The 24,942-nt window shown below is 39.2% G+C and overlaps 1 protein-coding gene across 1 annotated transcript in view; it reads left to right on the top strand.

Annotated features, from left to right (window-relative positions):
* The window catches only part of SUGCT (succinyl-CoA:glutarate-CoA transferase), a 334,394-nt gene that overhangs the window by 272,559 nt on the left and 36,893 nt on the right, over positions 1 to 24,942 (top strand). Inside the window, exon 13 of the mRNA XM_074850026.1 lies at positions 7,088 to 7,151. Within this exon, the coding sequence (XP_074706127.1) occupies positions 7,088 to 7,151 (64 nt within the window). The remainder of the gene's footprint in view (positions 1 to 7,087; positions 7,152 to 24,942) is intronic.

Below are 24,942 nucleotides of genomic sequence, written 5' to 3'. Positions count from 1 at the left end.
AACTGAGGAATTCTGGAAATCTAATACAGTGACAAACTTAAGATTTAAATAAAAAACAACGTGGCCAACTCCCTGCTTCCCCAAATGCGTACAAAACTATACATATCTGTATACCAACATGAGATGTGTAAGAGAAAAAATAGGTGACTTGAAATTCTTGGCAAAGAAGGAGGATCTTGATATAGTAGCCATTACAGAAGAATGTTGGAATGACAAAAATCAATAGGAGAGTGTAATACCTGGCTATAAACTGAACAGGAAGGACAGATTAGGTCATAGAGCTGGGGGAGTAGTACTAGGACTATACTGTTGAGCCTTCTGATCAGGAAACGGATATTGAGTCCAAAACGTTGAAGGAGATCAAAAAATCAACTAAGCCTAACGAGGTAGGAATAGTGGGTGACTTCAACTACCTTCAGCTGGTCAAATGTCACAGTGGGATAGAATATAAGGGAAGTAATTTCTCATCACTGAGAGGTTACCCTTTTGAAACTTTTAGTTCTAGAGCATGCAAACGGAATGGCAGTTCTTGACTTAAGTGATGTGTAGGAATGCAGGCGAGAAACTCTTAAGTCCTGTATCAGAGCAGACCTTTTTGGGTTAAAGTCATGGCCACTGTAAAACTTCAATTCAATACTGGAGAGCCGATAGCTAGTTTACAGAACTACTATTAGACTGGAGGATGTAAAAACTCTTCAGGCAAGAGATACTAAATAAAAAGTAAGGAAATTAAATCTTAGGAATCAACATGGAATCCACCTGAGGTGTTCTGTAGTAGAACAAGAGACACAGCAGCCAAGTAGAAAAGCAAGAAGTATTTGAATATGATTACATAGATCAGAATTTTTTTTGAACCAAAGATACATGCTTCAGGCATCAAAACCCCATCCCTAGGGATGTCAACAAAAAGTAATTTTGTCTACAACATGTGTGTAAAAAGCTGTGAAGCTGTGTCATAAGAGGGAGTTTGTCAAAGCCATCACCTCACACCCACTAAGAAAAGAAAAATTTTACCAGATCAAACAATCTATAAGATACGGGCCTAGCAGAAAGCAGAAATGGAGAATAAGGACATTTCAGTGAACTGTGGTTTTCTTCTGTTGTATTAATTTACTCTCACAGATGTGGTGCTAGGAACATAAGGGGCTATAACATACAGCATTTAGCGTGTCAGAATAAGGGACTGGGAGTAAAGAGGTAAATTAACAAGCAACCAGAAACAAAACCCCCAGATTTCACTCATTCAAAAATTAGTGAAGATCTTTACTTTTGTTTAAATTATGTACTGTTCTGGCATGAAATGGTGAGATACTTCAGGTATGAGAGGTACTGGTAAAGTGGAGATAGATGTGGTTCACTAATACAATACTCACATGGCTCATACAGTATAGAGATGATATTACCTTCTCCAGGTGAGCCCTGTATGTTGGCAACAGGACGTGAAAATACTGGGATTACTTCATTGAAAAAAAGGAGAGTGAAGGGGGAACATGCTGATATGGAAATCATTCTGCTGCATAACATTGCTCTAGAATTATGAGACCAAGCAGAACCAGGCATCAGTTAGGGATACATTTAATATCCTTTTCAAATTTTAAATGAGTTAACATCTTTTTATTTGGAAAGAGGTGTTTTTGGGATGTGGGATGTGATTCCAATATGGCATTGTGTTCACAACACGCACTGTTACTTCTTCAGGAGGTGATTATGGCCATAGCTCTGTTCAGCGTGTACAGGAGAAACTGTTATTATTTTCTTGTGGTTTGGAGGCTCAAGTAGTAATTGCATTTACCAACAGCCAGCTATCTTGTGGCTACAAAATATGGAGAAAATGGTTACATCATTTCCTTTGTGGCCCTGAAAATCTTTTTCACTAAACTCTAGGTGAAACTGAGAGAGAGTGGTATCTGTACAAATGCATATTTTGAATGCGTGGCTCTACAATAAATAGAACTTTTTAAACTGGGGGTGGGGGGCAGGGCTGACAACATGTTTGATATGTTTCTGATTCCAGCATCTCCTTCAATTGGAATTTGGAAGCTGATTGTACTTTAGGTAGTACATAGAATGGATTTGAAACCTTGCTGGCAGTTCAAAGAGAAACTGCGTTGTCATGGGTGATTGGGTACATGTATAATCAGTTACATTACAGTTGAAATGAACTAACACGATATGAAATGAACCTTATGATAATTGCAGAATTTGCCAGATGTTTACTAGGTGGCCAAAGAACCCATTATCCACAGGAAAAAAGGCAGAAGCAACGTTTCTGCTTCTACCTGCCATTTGTGCTGCCGCATCAATAATAAAATGAAGTATTTTACTTCCTTAGCATGTAAGAGAGCCATTCATTTTTGAAGGATGCAAGGAAGATTAATACTTGTTAACAATAGTATTCATGATTAATTTCTGTTTCACAACTTTCGTTACTTTATCAGAAGAGCCTTTTGGTATATGTATTGTTATTATATCTATCAATTAAGGGACCCAACAAGAAGCATCAGATATTCTTTATAATTCTTAAAAAAAGGAGTGTCCATGAAAAAAAAAGATTTCTTTAAATCATCCTGAAGCCATATCCTGCATGGTGAAATTTTTTCTAGCTGTTTTTTAGATAGATAAATAGGTACTCACACATAAGTCTCAAAGAAGGCCACCATACATGTTAATAGTCTGTATGTCTTACTACTTTAAGAAACAGTACAGTCATAGAAAATGGCAGTTTCACCTTTTTCCTTGATAGAGCTGTGAAAGTTGAAAAAGTATCTTGCACCACTGTATGTACCATATGATCATGTAAAGAATGAGTTTTAAGTCCCAAGCGGTCAAAGATAAAGCCCTTATTTGAATCTAGATTTTCAACCTTGCAAGTCTTTTACATGAAGATGAAATTTAAAATTGTCTCTGCAGCCATATTTTATTTTTATATCATAATTATGTTTCTTCTGAAGTTCATCTTATTCTCATTTTCTTCCCTATATGTCACTTAGCTTTTGAGACTCAAAGGAGACTCAAATATCGAAAGAAAAATTACAATATTGAACTGAACATGCCCACTGGTAATATAAATATTAATGCAGAAAAGTAGCGTCAGTTGAGTAATTGTTTTGAACAAGGTGAGAATACAAGAAATAAATAGAGTTAATATTTGATCCTCCTTGTGAAAGCAGATGGCTAAGGGATTTTAACTCTGCCTGTTACAAAAATTTTAACCACTTTTTAACTTGCAGTTATTAACAACATTAGGGAAAAGAGCAAAATTAATCATTGAAGTTATTATATCTGAATTACTGTGAGCTTCATAACAGCTGATGTAAGTATCCTCCATGGTTTTTCTCATGACAAGCTAAGAGGAAATGATGAAACAACTGAGAATATATATGGTGAAAAATATTAAATTACCCTTGGTTTGCATTACACAACTAAAATGTTAAGATCTTTACTTAAAAGATTCTATGTGGACTTCCTTATATATAGTATTGGGAAAATATTATTGAAGTAGTTTTTTAATTGAATTCTTTTATTCTCTGAGGTTAGAAGACATAATCATATGAATTGTTCTATTTGCTGTAGTTTGAATAAAGTCATGTAATAACCTATACTGGCTAAATAAATTAAAAATATAGTGACTTCCGTTTTTATCCATCACCAAACAATGTTTTCTTTTTGTAACGCAGACAAATCTGCTACTGTCTGCATATAAAATAAATAATCCCAAAGCAGAATTGTAGCAACTAATGATAGAGAATTATATATATTCTTCATTGTATATATAATATCTATATAGTTTTTCAAATTCAGCCTGCAAGACAATTTAAAAAAAACCAGATTACGTAGCAAAAGTTGATGCAGGAATCATTATAATAGATGGCACAAATCAGAGCAGTCCTATCTTCTGTTGACTTCAGGAGAATGCAGAGATTTTTTTGCTATTTCATGTTGTGTGATTTCTCCTTTCTTACAAATAGGAGAGACTTTTCCTTTACAGTTCTAGGTGTCAGGAGAAAAGATGTAAACGTGTATGAACAGGAAAAAAAAAAAAAAATCCTACCTAAATATGTCACAAATAACAGGAGGACACTGCTAGTACTATTGTTGAGTTAAGATTACAAAAGAGTAACATCAAGTTTTCTTTTCATTGACCAGTAGACAGACAAGAAAGGTTCCATCTTTAATCTACAAGATGACTGTATTTGGAATAAAATGAAATGGCATGAAAAGGTTATTACTGAAAGACAGAAGACTCTGCTTCTGATTCCCTTACAGTGATCTCATTATATTCAGTGTAAAATGCCACCCAAACATAAATTTGATTCAGAAAATCTCAAATGGCAACAGATAATATAGTAATGAGTATTTCTAGTCTGGGAAGTAAGCCATATGGAAAAAAAAAGAAAAAATCTACTGATGGCTGTCATCTTTTACATGATTAATCAGTTCCTTATACTGAGCTAAGGTAAATACAAAGGGGATAGAGCACTCCGCCACATCAGAAGGATTGTGACCATTTGAGAGGTATAAGACAATGGAGGAGAAGGCCTTCAAGTTCTGTTTCTTAGTTTGTCCTCAGACTTTCCTTGTCTTTGATGATAATGGACATGAACACTGCATTCTCCCAAATTCTAGGATGCAGTAATCTTATGTTTCCCTCATAGTTTTTTAGAATGCACATAAGGAAGAGTCAGTAAAGTTTTTTCAGTTTCTTTTCAGAAATCCTAATAGTGGAACACATGAAACACGAAATTACACAGTTCTTTTAAAAAGTGTTGCTGATGTGGGAAAAAACCCAATCTTTGGCCAGATTCATTTCCTGGGGGTTGTTTTCTTCAAAAGAAAAGATGTAACTGTAGAAAATAAGAGTAATAAGAGTAATGACAATTGCAGTATTTTAGAGGAAATATTATATCTGAGAGGGAAAATCAACACTGTACTTATCATGAAAATGGAAAGGAAGCTTGACTGCATCTTAATTCTTGTAAAAGGGAATAGAAGTTAGACTGGTGATCCTCAGAGACACTGCTGGTTTTTCTTAGGTCATTCTTTAAAGAAAAGGGAGATGGAATGTGAGTCCAACAAAAGGAAATCTTTTAAAAGTAATATAAGTCTGCCTTATCAGAATAAGAATTTAGAGACCCAGAACACCGGAAGGCATGAATTTTGTGAAGCCCTGAGTAGCTCATAGAGAATCTGTATGTTTTTCTTTAATCAACTTGTGCCACTTTTAGTTACAGCCTTTAATTTGCCATCTAAAGAACTGTTTATGCACCTGAGTGTGCTGTTGATTTCAAGTTCAAATAGGCATGTTTTCTCGCATTCAGGTCACAAATCTTCAATTAAATGCATAAAGAAAGCCTGTGTAAGTAAGTTATGGAGAAAGGAGGCCAAACTTTCAATACTGTTTGATTAAGGGCATAACTGGAAAGATTCTAAATACGAGTTAAAACAAGCAATTATATTTTCCGATTCTGTCATTGGGAAAAAAAATCTGGATGTCTCACTTGAATGTCTACCAAAACTGGCGTTAACCTTCTGAAGGAGAAATAGAACTAATGATTTGGTACAGTGCCAAACAATTAGACTGGTGAACAGGCATTCTTCCACCAGCACCTATTATCGGAAATATCTGGATTTCTAAATGTCAGCTAAATAGGCTCACCCTACAAACTAAGAGAAAACTGACCTAACCTTTTGACACCACCTGTTCAGGAATGAGAATTTCTTAGGCATGCTATTCTACACAGATAAAAGGTTCACAAAATTTGACCTGGAAAGAATAGTTAAAGGAATTAGTTTTGTTTAGTCTAGAAAAGAGCAGACTGAGGGAGGATGTGATTACAATCTTCCAGTACGTAAAAGAATGTTATAAAGATGCTAGTGATTGGTTTTCTGTGTCCAGTTGGGGAAAAAACAAGAATAAAGATGTTTAAAACAAAGCAAAGATGTTTAGATTATGTATTAGGAGAAAAAATTCTAATAATAAAAATAGGGAATATGGTACACACTACATAAGAAAATTGTCATCTCATTAACTGGAAATTTTCAAGAATAATTAGACCAACACCTGTCACTAATAGTCAAGGTTGCTAGTGTTGTTCATGGAGCAAGGGGAATAGGTAGATGTATTACATGATCACTCAACAGTCTTTGCCCATCTTTCATTTTCTATAGCTGATACATTTGGCAAGGCACTCTAGACTTGTTGTTAAGTTGGTTATAAAAATAATTGGTTAATGGGAGGCTTTTTATTTGTAGAGGATACTTCAATAAATAATTTTTAAGAGTTCTGATTATGTGATTAATTCTGATTATGTGATTAACAGTGTTAGAAGGATGGCAGAATAATAAGTAAGGAAATGATAAAGATTGCGTATTGGCTTTGGATGCAGGATTCTATTAACAATAGCAGTGAGCTTGCTATTATGAATTTCTTTGTTACTTGAGAATTTTGGTATCATACATTGTTTTCTGGTTGAGGTTGATAACAAGGAACTGGAAGTTGTGATGAACAGTCAACTGATACAGATATAACGGGACTGAAGCATGGCATACCCACTTGAAAGAACAGAAATAACATCAAAATTATGTCATCTTTCCTAAATGTTTGTAAGAGCTACTAAGACAGCATTTCATGGTGTGATCCGTCACGAGCTCAAAAGCAATTGAGTAACAATGAAAAATAACTAGAGAGCATAAGTTATGTAAAGGCCTTCAATATGTATTGCAGATTAAAAGTGAAAGTGGGTGAAGGTTTTAATTCTCATTCCATGTTGGAACCAGTTGTCTGTCGGTGGTTGAAGGCATGACATGCTTGCAGCTCGGTTTCTTATGTTTGATGTTGGATATAAGAGTTTAAAGATATGTTAGACATGTAAAGTCTTACTGAAGCGCTTATTTAGATGCATAGAGAGTAGTGTCAAACATCAGGGCTTTAATTTTACAAATTAAGCAAATTATTTGAGTTGTAGCTCCCTGTATTTTCAGATTTTTTTTGTGAAAGGACGTGATAATATTTATCTTTTTTTTCCTCTTGAGTTTAGGAACTGGTCATATTTTTTATTACATACATGTTTGGGTTTTTTTTTCCTAGGTTCTGCACAATGGACTTGTGATGGAAATGAATCATCCAACAGCTGGGAGGATAGCTGTTCCAGGTTAGATGTTTAATTCTTTTTTCTAAATGGAGCTTGAAATTAAATGCTACATGACATCCTGAGTAGTTCTGGAACTCAGCTGAGGACATGACACATCTTCACATTTCAGTCAAATGAACAAAAGTTTAACCAGGAAGACATTTGTGCTCATATTCATTCCGGTAGCAGAAAAATGGGTTAAAATGTGTGTCAGAATAGCTTCTGGTTTTCATCGGTCAGTTGTCATAAAACATGAATATGGATTTGATAATATTTGCAAACTCCCACTGTTAGAAATATTACTGCTAAATCATCTACATGAATATGTCAATCTGTTTTTCATTTAGGTCTATTTTGCAAGTTACACAGGCTTATTTTAGGAACATTTCTGTTGTAAAAAAAAAAAAAAAAGAAGAAAGAAGAGGGAAGTTTGTGCTGAAGGTTTCATCACACTATTTCATTTAATGAGATTAGACATGAAGCTCTGCAATGATGAAGTCTTAAATAGCTATTTTGGATTTCCAAAGAATACAGAAGTAATAAAGTAGTCTCTCTTTTAAGCTGTAAGTGGATCAGGACTTGGAGCTGGTGTAGCTTTACTTCCATTAGAGTTAGTTATGGAATGGGGTTAGCTTCATCCAGAGCCATTATGAACATTCTCATTCAGATTCTCCCAGTTGGCTCTGTTTTGACAGCGGAGCCTTATCTGACAATCTACTAGCTATTGGGTCAACTTTTTCTGCTTCTCTATGCTTTTCTCTCTCCCAAGCCACATTGAGAATTGTTTCCTCCTTCATTCAAAGCACCATGTCATTTTTATTTTTATAACATCTTCTCCTTACATTGTGATTTTCTGTGCCAAATTCCACCCTCTGACACAGCATCCAGTTGTCATCAATTTCAGTTGACTTGAGCACTGTAGTGGTAAGAAGAATTTGACCCATAAAATTTATCTTAATTTGCACATCCTGGAATCACACTGGGATGCAGAAAGGATTATTTGAAAGAAATCAATCCCATATTAGATCATGTTTTCTGCATGAATAGAGGGGGTGTTTTGTGTGCGTGTATGTGTATGCTTCATATTTACTCTTTATCACAGTTTGCATTCCACATTTGGTCCCACTAGGCTTGGATGTTTGGTTGATTGTATTCAAAAATGCTTCTCTAATTTAGATGCATATATCTGGAAATAGTAATCCTTTTGTTTTAGTTTCTAACAGAAAAGTAATCTTGGTTTATTTATCCAGAATGAAAAGACTAATAAGGGTTTTGATTTAATTCTTTTTAAAGAAGTGGGCAGAAAAGCCTTGCAGATGGTAGAGAAAGTGTGTAAGGTTTTCATGTTGCATACAACGTATAATCTATCTTAGAGAAAGCAAATACTCCTTAAGGGGATAGGTTAAACTGCAAGAAGAGGAAGGAGATGAAAGGAATGTTCTAATGTCTGTCAGCAGCGATAGAATGTATTGGCAAGAGAGTGAGTTTTTACATAGGTAAGCCATAGTACTTCCCAAATCCTTAGTTATTTTTTATTTTATTAAACCAGTGACATTGCACTAAACTAAAATAAATCATCTTAATCTCTAATGGCTTGCCATTTAAATGGGCTTCTATGAAGAGTTTCTTGTATTGAAGCAGATGGCTGAAATGATTATTGGATATTTGAGCAGGAAAAGGAGAATTCCTTCCTTTCCTGGCATGGGAGGATAGGGAAGGGAGAGACAGGGGAGAGAAGGGTGAAGGACACTCATTCAGTGTGAGCAGAATGGACCTATTGATGGTCAATGGAAAGACAGTGCATTACTCTGTCCCAAAATTGAAGCGCATAAGTGACTTTGGCTACTCTTGATGATAGATAATGGAAGTACCTTGGAATTGTCCTGGTCAATGATATATCTGAAGAGTACAGGGAAGGGTGTGCAGAGAAGACCTCCAGTAGATAAACTGCTTCTCAGTGACTATTTAAAATAGTAACAACTTCTTCTTTTTTTTTTTTTTTTCTTCAATGAGATTATATTGAATATATTATATTTGGTAGAGAACAACTTTGCTAAGCTCTCAGTTTCTGGTGCAGGGTTGCTTATCAAGCAAGATTAAGATATTAGCGTGAATGTTGAAACTGAATAGACTAAAAATGTCTCTCCTTAAAGAGACTGGGGAGACTCTGATCCCAAAACAAAAATGGGTGACTCTTATTTCTTAATCATATAAGCCAGGGTTTAATGTGTCTTTTAGTAGTTGAATTGGACATCACACTTGAGGCTCTTGACAGAGGTCAGACTTGTGCTGCCAAGTAAAGTTGTGAGTACAGTGACATACACTTATTGAGTGAGAGCATGCTGGCAGATTTCAGCTCCGAGTACCACAGTTGGCCTCTGTGTCTAGCATATTGGTTTGGAATAGTCCTTCTCCAGGCATGTCCCCACTTTGAGACTGGGTTCAAATCTGTATATGAATCCTCACTTGTAGATCTCGCAAATTGAAATTCTGAGGGATTTTGCCATTGACTTTAATGTTGGCTATATTTTTAATGTTGGACTTGATGATTCATACTCCTTTTTTACTTAAATATCTTTTGATATTGTTATTGAATTTGGTTCTTTCCACACCTAGTCAGTGCTTTCCCCTTGCCTTTTTTTTATAATTCCCAGCCTGAGATATACTGTGTGCTGATAAGGACATCACAAGGTACTGGTGGAACTGGAGTGGAAGAAGTCAGATTATAAAAAACATATTTCTATTTACTTTTCTTTTCAAAATGCAGATTGATGGTAGGAGAGATACAGACCTTGTGTTTTGATATCTCTTGCTTCAAGTATTCATTGAAAAACGTCTTTGCACATATACACTGCTGTTACTATTAGCAAGATATCAGATTCAAGAATGGATGTGAAAAAAGGAGTTAATCATGTCTGACTAAGAGTGATTGTATAAAAGACTGTAAGACCATTTTAAAGAAAAATGTCGTTCCGTGGTAGTTGAGTGATTTCATTAGGATAATGTTTCACATATACCATTCAATATATTCACGTTGTGAAGTTTTTCTAGATCTGATTTGTGGTATACGTATACTTGACATATCATATATAGAAGGTGCAACATTGTGAGAGAGCTTCACTTGAGTCCCAAAGGCCTGGCACTGTACTGCCCTCATTCTTCACAGAACTGGTTCATCTGGTTGCAGGCCTGTACTGATGAATCTCTTCTGGCTCTGTATATGAAGTCAGCTCAATCATCTTTCGTTCAGGGTGCCGAAGGTGATGGTGAGCTGGAGCACCTCAGCTGGAGAGGCTGAGGAAGAGGGGCTGGTACAGCCTGGGGAAAAGGCAGCCTCAGTGGGGCCTGGCAGCAGCCCCCCAGCACCTTCAGGGAGGTTATCAATGTGAAGAGCCAGGCTCCTCAGAGCAGTGCATGGTGGGAGGATGCAAGACAAGAGAGCTTCAGACTGGATATCGGGAAGGTCTTTTTCATCGTCATGACAGTCAAGCAGTGGAGCAGGTTGCCCAGCGAGGTTGTGCAGGCTCTGTTCTTGGAGGTTTTCAAAAAACAACTAGATAAAACCATGAGCAGCCTGGTCTGACCTCAGGCATGACCCTAATTTGAGCAAGATCTTGGGCTGGAGACCTGCTGAGGTCCTTTTCAACTTGGATTATGTTCTTATTCTGTGATTAACCTCAGTATCTCCTCACTTAGCTCTGTGGTGCTTACCATAGATATCTGGAGGAGAAATTACATAGTTTAATAAAATAGGACACGTAGAGCACAGAAAGTACTTCTGAGGGCAAAAAATGATAGGGGAGAGATGTTTGATAGAGTGCCAGATTGTAGATGATGCTCGATGGCACAGAGACAATACAGTTAAGTGAAGGGACAAGATTTCAAGAAGCTTTAGCATCTGGGTTAGTCTTGAAGTACTTTGCCAAAGAGTAATGGACTTTTCCAAAGAGCGGTAGCATGTGGGTTTCTGGGAGCCACTGAGTAATTTATTCTGAGTTGCAATGTGAACCATAATGGATACCAACCCATACTGATTATGTAGAAAAAGCATAATGGATGCAATGCCCAAACCTTTTCCATTATCATCTATTTTATATGGTTTGGGAAACTCAAATAATAATAATATTCCAAACTTCTGCATTATCTAGTGCCTAATGTTGACTTTTAAAAGCTGCCAGTTGTCTTTTATAGTTAAAAGAGTGTTTGTAATATGATTTTTTTTTTTTTTTTAAGGAAAAAGCACATTGCATTCAGCTGTCCCTAACAAACCAACCTTTGTAGAATTTATTAACTAGCAGAATCCTCTGTGAAATAAACCTCATTTCTGACCCCTTCTAAGCCTTAGCGAATTGGGAATTTGGATATAAGCTTACACTTCGGAATCATCTCTCATCAAACAGGAAACAATATAACTGCAGAAATCATGTAAAACACCTCTTCCAGACAAAACAACTGTTCTTAGTTTTGATAATGTTTATATTGTACGTTCTCCTCATCCCCATTTCCTGAGTTGATAAACACTATTTCTGTCCTTTGGCCCATGATCTGCATCTAGGATGTCTTTAATGCTCAGAAAGGCCAATTTCATACCTGGCTTTGTTGATTTCCTCCTGTGCTCTTGAGATAATGTGTTGGGGGGACTGCTCCAAGCTCAGTTAGGAAAGGCAGTACAGGATTCCTCCTTGGCATAGATTTCTTGGACTGAATTCAGGGGATCTATGTTAATTAATCAACCCACTCAGGAGAAATGTCTCTTTTTCCGGTCTTCTCCTGTCACTGTGCATTACAAATATACTACTGAAACAGGAAAGACATTTTTTTCAGAGATAGGCTTTTCCTGTTATATGATTCATTAAATGGTGTCGTGGTTCCATGGAGACTAATTGCCATCAATCTCTTAGAAGAATGGTTTTAAGGAACAAGACGAAGAGGCAAGAAATCTAATAGGACTTCCTTACTGTGCCACAGATTTCTTCCTTAACCTTGGACAAATCACTCTCTGTGTCTCACCTTACTAATCATTTGCAGTTTTTCAGATCTTGGTTAATAGTTGAAAAATACTTTGATTTCCAAGGGAAGGAAGTTCTTGGAAAAACTCATATGTATTATTTTAAATGTATATTCATATTTAATATGCATGTATGTATTTATACTTCTTTTTTCCATGTACGGGGAAGAGCAGTTATAGCAGTGGTAATAACAGTGGGGTGTCTATGTGTTTGATCAGTACCTTTCAGTACAGGGAGCAGATATGGCTGCTAGTGATACACGCTATCTTTTTTTGATCGTTTAATGGAAGTGTAGTGGGGGAAGCTTCAGTAGGACTATGTATATGGCAGAAAAAAGTGACTTCTGCATGGGGGAAGTTTGCAGGAAATTAAGGAAGTCTGTACTCCGATCCATCGTTTCCTGCAGCTAGGAGATCCCACAATATAGGAACAACAATAACAACATAAAAAATCCCAACGATTTTTTTTTTTGCAAGAACCTCTGCTTGAACTTCTGATCCTGCCTGCTTCTCATCAGGCAGTTTTTTCATATGCGAGTGTGTGCGTGTGTGTGCATGCATGCATGTGCATAACTGATGTTGATTGAAAAATTTTAATTTCACTTCACTATTTATGGTACATTGGAGACAAACAGCTTCACCGGCATTACTGTTACCTCATTCGCCTTTTTTAGTCATCAGGGCTGACTGTTTATGTCTTTTACATTCACAGAGCTGATTTCAATTTTGAGGAATTCAGAACCATTACAGGAACTCAGCAGAAATGATGTATGACAGCTCAGCTATCCTCAAAATACTTTATAAAAAATCTTAATAAATATATAAACAATATATTCATACTGATTGCAAAAGCAGAAAAGAGATGGTGGGAATGGCAAGGAATATATTATAAACTTCAGGATTATGTAGAAAAGGCTAGTCTGTGTTTTTAATGAATGGTACTTTAATTTGGAATCTTTTAAGACTCCTTTTAAAGTAAAACATAAGCAACAAACTTTTTCATATTTTGTTCCTCTGTCATATGTTTCCAGAGTATTTCTCTACCGTATATTTTAAAATTTGCTATACATCCTGGAATGGGCTTAGTGCCACAGTTGATACTTTTAAAGTTAATGTTTAAAGAAGACAAGACAGCTGTTTCTTACCTAGTTTTGGGACTTAAGTTGTTGGGAGAAATTAAGAAATGGTGGAAGTCTTTTCCATCAGGCTCTGAGTAACAATACCAACTGGGACCACAGCACCATGTGTTACTCAGGTGGTGGCTCTCCAGGACTGTTGTTCAGGGTGTCTGAGCTGGACTCTCCTCTCAGCAGACCCTGGGTTTTATTGACTGTCTTTAAGTTGTGGCAATCAAAGTTGTTTTTCTTGCATCATGTGTTTCTTTCCAGGAACTGACTGCTGTATGGGGAGGGGAAATAAAAATTTTTCAGTGGACAAGTAGGGATATTTTCCTACTCTGTACGTAATAAGTAAACTGATGGTTGACATTTTGCTGAATGTTGATCAGTAATTATAATTCTACTTACTGAAGAATATTTTCTCTGTATTTTCCTCCATGTGCCTAGGATATATTAGGATTTTCTTTAAACTGGACATCATAGTTTCTTATGGAGAGTAGGCAGAACAGTATCACCTTGCCGTTACATAGGGAAAAAAAAGGTTGAAGTTTTAACTGAGTAGCCAAATAAACTCATTAATTTCCCACCAATGGTGTCAGTCCTAGAATTCAGCTTTGTTTAAAACTTTTTTTTTTTTGTTCTGTTTAAATGTGTTTCCCACTTCTTTATAAGTAACAGTAACTTAGAAAGTACTTTCTTAACCCTCACTCTGTAACAAGCACAGCCAGGTGCTCACACAGTTCAGGGTGTGTGATTGTAAAGATATATCTGCATGCCTCGGGTGCATTGTAAAACAGCCAAATTACTTCAACACCCATAAATTGTAAGTATATCTTTATGATCTTTAATAATTATTGGATAAGAAAAGGAATCTTCTGTCAGCTAAAAAAGTTTGGTTTCATTAAATGTAAAAATATGTTTTAAACATTTAGAAAATTTTACTTAATCCCTAGGATACCGAGTATACTAATCCTCGGTTGTGTTTCCGCCATGTTGTCTTGACCCAAGCCCTGCCTCCCCATGAATGGAAAGAATGAGTGGACTTAAACTGTTTTCTGTGAACCTAGACTGAACAATTTTATGGTCAGCAGTGGCCATTAGATCATGTAGTTTGCTTTCTTATGGCATTGGCCATAGAATTTCATCAATTTACTCCTTTCACGTGTGTTTGACTACAGTTTGTTTTATTCAGAAGTTCTCAAAACATGGAAAATTCATCAAATATCTGCCTCTTTCTTTAAATGCCTGATCATGTTCATTGTTAAAAAAACCTTGCCATGATTCTAATTCAATGTTACCTAGTTATATAGAGCAACAATATTTTTTTCATGTCTTTCATGAGCTTTAACTATTTTTGTTTTTTCCCCATGAAAGTACTATTTACCTGACAGAAGTCACATCTAGCTGACTGCCTGACAAACTATGTAGCATAATTTTCCCCAGGTCTTTTCAGGTCCTTTGTGCAAGCAAAGTGCAGCAGCTTTGTAACTCTGTCTTTTTTTATTGCAGTCTGCGTACTGCATATTTACAGGAAAAAATTGCAGTTGTATAGAGTGCATCACAAACCTCCTGCCTGACTCTGGGCAAGTCCCCTAGCCCATGAAGTTACATTTCTCACTTTTTCATCCAAAAAACTGGGATATAGAACTCACAAGTAACTACAGAGCATAAATATGCTATTTTTTTTCCAAATTATAATCATGACATTACATGAAATTTGACGCTGTGCTTTCTTTGCAGTTTATGGCAGAAGGGACTGGGTCAAAATGCGGGGCAAAATAAGACTTATACAGCTAACTTTACTGTTCAGTTGATTAAAGAGCCTGCCACCAGTATATAACATGTACCTGTTGTGGGTTAGTAAATTTATATGTATTTAACTTTTTTATCTGTAACTCCTGAAGTAGGGCATATATAAGTTCTCTTAGTCACTGCAAACTTGCAATTATTTTTGCTCCTCTTCCTTGTACTTCCCACAACTCTTTCTAGTAACGTCCTGCCCAGAAATTAATCCCATGTTACATCAAAATTTCTTTATAAAAAGACTAGTATTGCCTAACTTATAGATAGGACGTGTCTGCCCATGCAGTAAAAATTACATTGATCTATTTAGCTGTCATGCTGCATTTCAAGCTGACGTCTAATTTGCTTGCCAATTTAATCCTGAAGACTGTGTCAGCATGACTATTTCCAGATATATATTTCCATTTAAGTGCCTGGGTTTCAGGCTATTTTTCTTCAGATACTTTTTTTTCCTAATATGAATAGAAGAGAGTAAAGTTTTTGCTGCTTCTTATCTCTCTAGATCCCTTTATGTGGTCAATGAAGACACAATTTTATTGGGTAAATTTAAATCCAACAACCTCTTCACCTATTCTAAAATTTCTGCCTGCTGTTAGTGTGGATACATTCACCAGTAGATCTTCCTTGTATAAAAGCCCTGCTTCAAAACAAGCATGGTGATTTCAACCTGAGTCTTGAATATTCCAAATGATGCCTTAATAATTTGGGCTATCAAAAATAAAGCATTACTGCCACCTCTTTTGCCCTCTGCCATTTTGCTAACTATTCTGGAGCTCTTTTGGGGTTCTGGGAGAGTGGGAAATCCCAAGAGGTTTTCCAAATGTTTCCAAATTTTTTTTTTCCAGATTTTTATTTAGCTGATATTATTAATCAAATTTGATCCAAACTTGCAAATATTGTTTTGTTAAACTTTTTATTTTTTCAAATAAAACAAACCTGTCCATCCTATGACTGTGTGCAAAAGGTTTAAACCAAGACAGAACAGATGTGAACTAGCTTAATCCAAGGCCTATTGAAAACATTAGACATTGGTTCAAGACATGATTAGAAAAATCTTCCTGACACAGAATCTGTTAAGGTCTGGAGCAGAGTCCCCTAAGAAGACATGGAGTCCCTATTTCTTTGGTTGTCTGAAACTAGACTGAACATAGCAGTAAATAAAAACAGTTTACTCATATAAAAAGCAGATAATTGTTCTATTAAAAGGGATTGATAACTTAATGAATTTTAAAATTTGGTGTCAGTTCATTGCTTTAAATTAAAGTTGTTTAGAGATTGTGCCTGTGGCAGGCCAATAAAAAATTTATATTGACTTGTGTGTAAGTAGAGTGTTCCTTATGGGTTTTGAACTGGATGCAGAGATGAAATGAGGCGGAGGCTTGCAGATTAGAACAAGGTTTTTAATATTCTTTGCAAGCTGTTTTTAGAAACATCACAAGGAACATAAAATCAGGCCCATTTGTGAAGAGAGGCAGTACAATTTACAAACAAACATGTGGGGCAAACAAAATTTCAAAGCTGAACGTGCACAAATGCCCAATTCCAGTTGTCCAAATTGCACATACTGAAAGCACAACTGCATGCACCCATCTGCTATTCCCAGCCCATGAACACAGACATATTTATACAAGCTTGTATAACAATTTGATAATATTGTAAAGAAATTACAAGATTAGCATTGCTTTGACTATGAGATTTAGATTCCTATATGAGAATAGATTCCTATGATGAAAACTGTCCTATAATTTGTTGAGTTACATTTGGAAATTGCTTTCTCTTTCTTGAAGAACTGGGTAGTACAATTTTTAGCTAGAGCTGAGCTAGTGATTTTTTTTTTTTTTTTTTTGCCAGATTAAGTTCTGGTGATGACATGCAGCCATTTCTTCCTAGCTTTACTGTCCATGCAGTATGTTTTTTCAGTGTCATTAGTTTGAACCGTTTTGGATTACTGAAAGGGTCAGTGAACTTCTCTCCCTGGAAAGAACACCCTTTAAAAACGGAAAAAGTTTATATGATGAGGTCACACCTCAAATATGAGTTTCATAGAGAGAGAATTGTTAGCTTTCAGGTCTTATTCCTCAGCCAGAACCTAACTGTCATCTGGGGTGCCAGCAGAATCCTATGTCTTCTTCTCAGACGCTTGAATCTTAAGAGGTTGAGAAGCTAAAACGAAACAGCTCAGGGCACTGTCCTGGAAACATCAGCAGTATCTGTGCTGTGCCAGGGATCAGAAGGAGCTGTGCTGATAGCAGAGAAATTAAAATAGGACCTACAGCACTACACTGTTGAAGAACAGGAGTCATTGTTTGGGCTCGAAGCTCAGCTTAGGCAGGTGTAAAATATAACAGCTTTGACCAAGCAACTAGTGGTTCACAGCAAATGGCGTAGTATCAGGGTAGAGAAGGCTTGCACCGAAGGACCACGCTGATGAGAAAACGTGGGGAATGAGTTGAGGAAGGAGGTGATAGAAAAAGACTACATTGAACTGTGGCCTTGCAAGCACCAGCTGGTGCAGATAGTTCCTGTCCTTAAATTCACCTTTGCTAGTTGGTGTCAATGGTTAGTCAAACCAGTATTCTGAATTTCAGAAGTTCTTATTCTGAAGTACTTCTTATCAGTATTACATGTAAGTAGTACTTATTATGTTTCAATTCTGGTTAAGGTTCAGTGCAAACTTCAAACTAATAGGTCAAATTGAATTCCAGTCTGAGACAAAGGAATGATTAGAAACTTTTTTGGTTTCATGTGTGGTTTGTCTCTTGGGATATAAGTTTTTGTGGAAGTGCTTAGAATATTTCATTTAGAAAAACAAAAAAACTTTGCAAAGGTGATCACTTTCTATACAGTTCTATCAGATATTTCCTTAATGATATAGTGAGTTATATACTTGATCATGTGAATGCACCACTTACTATTTTGTATGTGCAAGCCAGGTGTTTATGTGAATAAATGAAGAATGTACAGTTTTGTTTCTTTTGAATATACCTACATTTTAAAATCTGGCCTTCCCCTCCCAGTAGGGAACACTTCAGGGATGAGTAAATTTGCCAAAGCAAGCTGTTTTGGCAAACATTCTAGTTTTCACATTTATTCATACTTAGGGGAATAGAGAAGATAAAGACAGGACATAGATTTTGTGTTGGTAGTATTTACCTTTGCTACCTTCCTAGATCGCTAGAATAAAGACTACTGTTGTAATTCCTGAAAGTGAATTTTTACTTGCTGACTTCCTGACTACTCACAAATCAATGTTCCCACTGTATAATTTAATAGTTGTTTTATCTCAAAACTGAATGTGCAGTTTAATAGTCTACCCTTCTACTCTTCATTTTTGCTTGGATTTCCTGAAAAAAAAAAAAAAACATAAGAAAATGCCAACGTGTCCTTTTGCTCCTCGTAGGTTCAGGTACCATGCTCTAGCTTTCACCAGCTCTAAAAGAGAGTTTTGAGAGTACATGGGTAAAGTGTAACTTTGGTATAGCTGCGTGGCAACATTAGATTGGAAGATACCATTTTAACCTATCCTTCAAGTACTTCTGTAATACTGACACTGTAGAAAATACTACTGGAGGGAAACAGGAGAAATTGGAGGAGTACCTCAGATTTTAATGGAGAACCTTTGGTGTCTTCCTCTGAAGCCATTCACCTTGTAAGAGTCATTATTCAGACCTTTTTTAAGTCTTTCAAAATGTTGGCTAGTGTGTAGATACCTTGGAACCTTCCTAACAGTTGACTTTCAGAAAGCAAGCAATACCATGTTTACTACTTTAAAATGACTTTTAGATTCTCACTGCTAGATGCTCATCGCTCAAAGTTGCATCACCCACCAACAACCTCCATGTGGCAATCTGTTACCATCTCCATGAATTTGCATTTACTTTCAAGATGTCCTCAAGTCTTGGTTGCCTTTTTTTTTTTTTTTAATGAGGGAAGTCTGAAGTCAGTTGCCATGTTGTGAGGCATAGCACATACTTCTAATTTTCAGGTATTTTCAGAGATTGGTATTCTTTTCCCCAGGTGTACCCAGATGTGAATCAAAATGCTTCGTTGATTGTAATTAGAAACTATAAGTCTAAGGTCTTATCTGACTCTTGGAAACCAGTATTATACTGGGCACCAGTTCCAATGAAACAAAGTATTATACTTCTATAACATAATTATATATTACACCTGCATATCACAGATGAATATATATTATATACTGTTATAGAACATAACAGTCTTGATACCCATGGAGGTTAGTTGGTGTTAAGCTGTAGTGAGAGAAGTAGGTAGTTTCAGTGCATGTAATTTATAAGAAAGGATGATTCAAAAAATTCAGAAATCTCAATATTTTGTGTTTACAATATTAATTTTTGCTTTTACAAAGTGTTGTATGAAGGAAATTATTGTAGGGGAAAAGAAAGCTAAGCCCTGGTATCATATTGCATTTTTTGTCTGCTCATCTTTGTGCAGTATTTATGTGTAATTATAATTATCTGTGATATCAAAGACAGCAAAAAAAATCATTATTTATTTATAAACAAGATTTCAAATATTGGGTACATTCAGGGAATTTACATACTCTGATGATTTATGGCGATTACATTGTTGAAGATAAATGCCTTAGAAAGTTGTGGATAATTTTTAAACTCAAGATGAATGAATTAAACAAATGTCTTATTTACAGTAAAGCATGTCCTCAGTAAAAGTGCTCTGCTCTTTTTTGAAGTCTTGAGTTCTATTTTCAGGAGCTTTGTCATATAATTTTTCTAAATTTACTGTAATTAATGAGAAGTAATGATCAGTAATCAACTTAAATGTACCATAAAATATGGAACCTAATATATGCGAGACAAAATTTAAGCATTCCAATTCATGGTACACTTTGTAGTATATTTACTGATAATTACACAGAGATATTAAGAGGATACATTTGTAGAGGCTCTTTAAAAAGTCAAGAGGTAAGATTGAAAACTCAAATCATAATTTAGGAAATTTCTGTCTTCTAGTGCTTAATGTCTCTACCTGAAGAGTATTTAGTAGTTCAAAATTTAGTTTTATATTTGAGTAGTATAACCATTACCACCTCCTGTCTTGTAAAAAGAAATAAATTCTGCTCCCAGTGACCAGGTCATTTGAACCACCACTTTGGGGAGGAAGGACCGTGTATTGGTTTGCTCATCATACCAGGATAATAGCTGACTTTCACTTCATTGCTGCTTTTAGCTACTTAGCTAGCAATACGTATGGGCCAAAGACACCAGTCCAGGCAGAAATGCAATTATACTTAATTCAGGAGTTATTTCTGAGTGCAGATGTAATTGGCGTACAACTCACACAGCCTTTGAAAGGCTTACGACTTTTCATTATACATTGGCTTCTTCCACAGGCCTCACATTGCCAGTCTTTCCTAAACACTGCAACTGTGAAATGTAATGATTGAGGCATGCTGGCAGAAAAAACAAATTTGTCCTGAACTTTAAGATATAATGGATATGAAGTTCACTCACCAGTGGTGTTCTCCCGCTGGTAACATTCAGCCTGTAATAAAAAACAAGGTGATTGAATCCATTCACATCTATATAGCTGTAAGAGAGCTACGTAATAGGAAAACAAGTAAATTATTAAGACAATGTACATTCGCCAGAGTACTTAACACTCTTATGTGACCACTCACCATACAGGATATGACATAAATTGTATTTTCTAATGCTGTTGCATCTATTTGACAAAAATGAGAAAATATATCCAACTAGTTCTTCTTTCCTCTATACTCCTACTTCATAGGCCTGAAAGATGGATTTAAGCCATATATGTTGTGTGTTGTGGTTATGTTATCTATATGATGCTGAAATTTATTTTGTCTGTGTAAACAAGCAGGTAAGTTTAAATCTATGCTTTTTTTTTTCATATTTTGTTTTCTAATCTTGTGTATTGGAGCTTATTGCCCCCACCTCCACCCAAGCTTCTTTAGCGTTTTTTTCTTCAGTAACTTCAATTTTTCCCAGACCATCTGTAATGTGGACACATGCCTTCCATATATTGTATATTAAAGGAGGCCCTGTGCAACAAGACATGCTCAGAGTGCCATGTACTTTTGGATTAGAAGGAATTAATTAATTTAATGTGAAGGGATATAATTCATATAGTTCTCTTGAGAGTTACTTCCTTTATTATTTGAACTAACAGTGCGCTGGGTGAAGAACTGGCTGAGGGCTCAGCGGGTTGCAGTGAACGGGGCTACATCTGACTGGTGACCGGCCACCAGCACTGTTCCTCAGGTCTTAAATCTAGGGACAGTTCTGTTCAATCTTTTTATCAATGATCTGGAGGCAGGAGTTGAATGCACGGGTAGTAAGTTTGCTGGTGATACTAAACTGGGAGGTGCTGTTGACTCTCTCGAGGGACAAGAGGCCTTGCAGAGGGATCTGGATAGATTGAAGCATTCGGCAATCATCAGTGGTTGGAATTGCACAAGGACAGATGCCAGATTCTGCCCCTGGGACAGAGTAACTCTGGGCACAAGTCTAAACTGGGAGAGGAGTGGCTGGAGAGCAGCCCCGCAGAAAGGGGTCTGGGGGTGCTGGTTGACAGGAGGCTCGTCAGGAGTCAGCAGTTGTGCCCTGGCAGCCAAGAGGGCAAACCGCACCCTGGGGTGCATCAAACACAGCGTAACCAGCCGGGCAAAAGAGGGGATTATCCCCCTGTATTTAGTACTGGTGCAGTCTTACCATGAGTATTGTCTGTGGTTCTGGGCCCCACCATTTAAAAAGGATGTGAAGGTACTTGAATGTGTCACGAGGAGGGCACCAAAGCTGGTGAAGGGGCTGGAGGCATGTCCTCTGAGGAGTGGCTGAGGCCTCTGGGTTTGTCTGGTTTGGAGAGGAGGAGGCTGAGGGGCGACCTCACTGCTCTCTGCAGCTTCCTGGGGAGGGGAAGGGCGGAGGGAGGTGCTGAGCTCTTCTCCCTGGTAACCAGCACCAGGATGTGTGGGAATGGCTCAAAGCTGTGTTGTCGGGGGAGGTTTGGAATTCACATGGTGAAACTTTTCTTTACCCAGAGGCTGGTCAAACCCTGGAACAGGCTTCCTGGAGAGGCGATTGATGTTCCGTGTCTGTCAGTGTTTGAGAGGCATTTGGACAATGCCCTTAATACCATGCTGTAACTTTGGTCACCCCTGAAGTGGTCAGGCAGTTGGACTAGATGGTTGCTGTAGGTCCCTTCCAGCTGAACAATTTGTTCTATGCTATGCTATTCTTCTTCCTGAAGCAGGACACGCTCCAGAACCAAATTTTTGCAAACTTTTCTGAGGAGAGCAATACCTGTCCATTTCCCTGTAGATTTTTTTTTCTCCTTCCATTCATTTTTAGATACATTTCCCTTGGAAAAACATAGTAGAGCCTGAGAATAGCAGCACTCCCTCAGAGGGGGGGGTCCATCTGGCCCAACACTCTGTCTCCAAAGTGGCCAACCATCAGTGTCTACAGGAGAGCACATGAGCAGTGCATGTCTGCTTCTGTCAGGGTCCTGGGGGTGCTCATAGGCCTCAGTGGCTGGGACCAGCCTCCCCGGGACCCCCACCCCCCCGCCTCCTGCCAAGGGCCCAGGGGACGTGTTTCAGCTCAGCCCGGGGCCTTCAGTCCCTGCCCGAGAGATGCTGTAGCTGTGCCCGTCTCTGCCCCTGTCTCCTGGGGGGGCCTGGACCTGCTCTGCAGAGAGCTGCTCTCCTGGAGGGACCCCTCAGACCTGGCTCAGAGCTGCTCATGCAGAACTCTCGGCATAGCACAGTGTAACTGTTCTGTTCTATTCCCTGTGCTCACCATGAGTTGAGTAACGAGGAGATGGTTGTTTGCCTGAAATGCCAGGGGGTTTTCAGCTCCAAAAACATTCAAGGACACAAATCACAAAGGTTACAACTGGAAACAGGATTTTATTTTTCTGAATCTGTTTCAGAGCCGATGCTCCACAAGCATTAACACAATGCACATGTGTAGCCAGGAGCAGGCTGATGCGTTCTTCAGCTTAGCTTGAAAAAACATCCCTTGCAGTCTGGCAAAGGGAAGTCAGAGCTGCAGAAAGCAGCAGCAGGAATACAGGCCAAGCCGTCCCTGTGTCCTCAAGAGTGAGAACGTGAAGAATGAGGATCAGGACTGACCACACACAAAAGAGGAAGAAGAGGTGTGCGGTACCACGATGTATTTTCCGAAGTACGACACGTATCGGTGACAAGGATACATTTTGCCTTCCCAAACTTGCTCCACCGCTGTGCTTCCTGGCCAGTGATGCAGGAGAAGCGCTCTCGTGCCTGCCCGGCGCTTGTGTTGCAGGCAGGGAGAGCTGGAAAGGGGCAGCTCCGGATGGGGCAGCAAGCCTGGAGCCCTTCCAAGCACAGGCTGTTGGGCACGAGCAAGAACCTCCGGGGAAATGGAGCCAAGGGAAGAGCAGTGTCTCTCCTGCTACAAGCTTGCGATGGGCAAGAGAGCCAGGGCACGAGGGGGGCCTTGGAGGGGCAAGAGCCGCAGGCAAGAAGCGAGCGAAAGGGCTCAGAGGAGCCCTGCAAGGGACTGTGCTCAGTGCTACAGAGGACAAGCAGCAACCCCCAGGGGCACCCTTGGGGCCCACCCTGGGAGTCTAGAAAGCTTCCTCCCCCTGGACGCAGGGCACGAGGGCCACCTTCGTGGAGCAGGAGCAGCAGGCACCTGGCCAGCGTGGCCCAAAGGAGCCCTGGCCAGGGGCCGTGCTCAGCGCTGCAGAGGAAGGCAAAAAACCCCCTGAGGACACTCGCTATAGCCCACCGTGGGGGAAAAAAAGCCTTCCTCCCCCCAGCTGCAGGGCACGAGAGGCCATCTTCGTGGTGCACGAGCAGCAGGCAGTGACCCAGCCAAAAGGGACCGGAGAAGCCCTGGCAAGTGGTCATGCTCAGTGCTGCAGAGGAAGGCAAAAAACCCCCGGGGACCAGTGCCAATGTGCCCCGGGGGAAAATTCCTTCCTGACCCCAGCAATGGCGATCAGCTATTCCCTGAGCAGGTGAGCAAGACCTGCCTCCTTGTCCCACAGGCTGGTCACGCCTCCCAGGAGATGCCCAAGCCCTGTTCTCCCTCACCCTGGAGCCATCTCAGGGGCTTCTGAGAGTGGCCAAAGGCCCCCGGCCTGGTTGACCTTGGGGACAAGAATCCTTCCCACGCCTGGCAGAGCACCAGTGGGTGCTCCAAAGCACTGGGATCCCTGGGAACATCCCTGCATCCCATTTCTTACGGCTGCTGCCCCTGGCTCCGCAGGGGATGAGGACGGCGAGCTCTGCAGTGCTCCTCAAGAAGGCATTCCCTTGGGCTGGCCACGGCTACCCAGATGAAAAGGCCTGAGAGCCTCGGGCACCTCCAGGGGTTTGTGGTTCTTCTCATCTCCTGAGGGGTTTGTGTCTGTTCCCTGAAGGCTGAAGCAGGATTTCCATCCATCCATCCAATGGGCTTTGAACGTGGCCATGCCGGGAGCTGGCCTTGCAGCGAGAACCTCCAGGCACCTCCTCCAGCCGCTGGTCTTCCTCCCTCAGCCCCCTCCCAGTAATCCCACCCTCCCCTCAAGGATCTCCTCTCAGATGTCTTCGGGCTGCCCCCAGGGCAGCTCTGGCAGCGGGACACTGGTTGGTGCCCCCCTTTATACTGCCCTGGGGCACTGTGACTGCTGCGTTGCCGGGGGTGGCACTGTGGCATGGGGGTGGCACTGTGACATGGGGGTGACTGACAGGGCCCCCCATGCGCAGCCCCGCCCACCCCCCTCTGCCCAGCACCCTTCGGAGGAAGCCTTTGGGGTGCTGGCCCCGAGGCAGTCGCTGTGCCCAGGAGGCCCAGGGCCTGTCCCTGCCCTTGGTGGCCACACTCTGGGCCCAGCTGCTGGGTGTCCC

This window comes from Strix aluco, chromosome 1, assembly GCF_031877795.1.
Source record: "Strix aluco isolate bStrAlu1 chromosome 1, bStrAlu1.hap1, whole genome shotgun sequence".
Taxonomy (NCBI): Eukaryota; Metazoa; Chordata; class Aves; order Strigiformes; family Strigidae; genus Strix; species Strix aluco.
The sequence above is the reverse complement of the archived record's forward strand: the minus strand, read 5'-3'. Positions and strand labels throughout refer to the sequence as shown.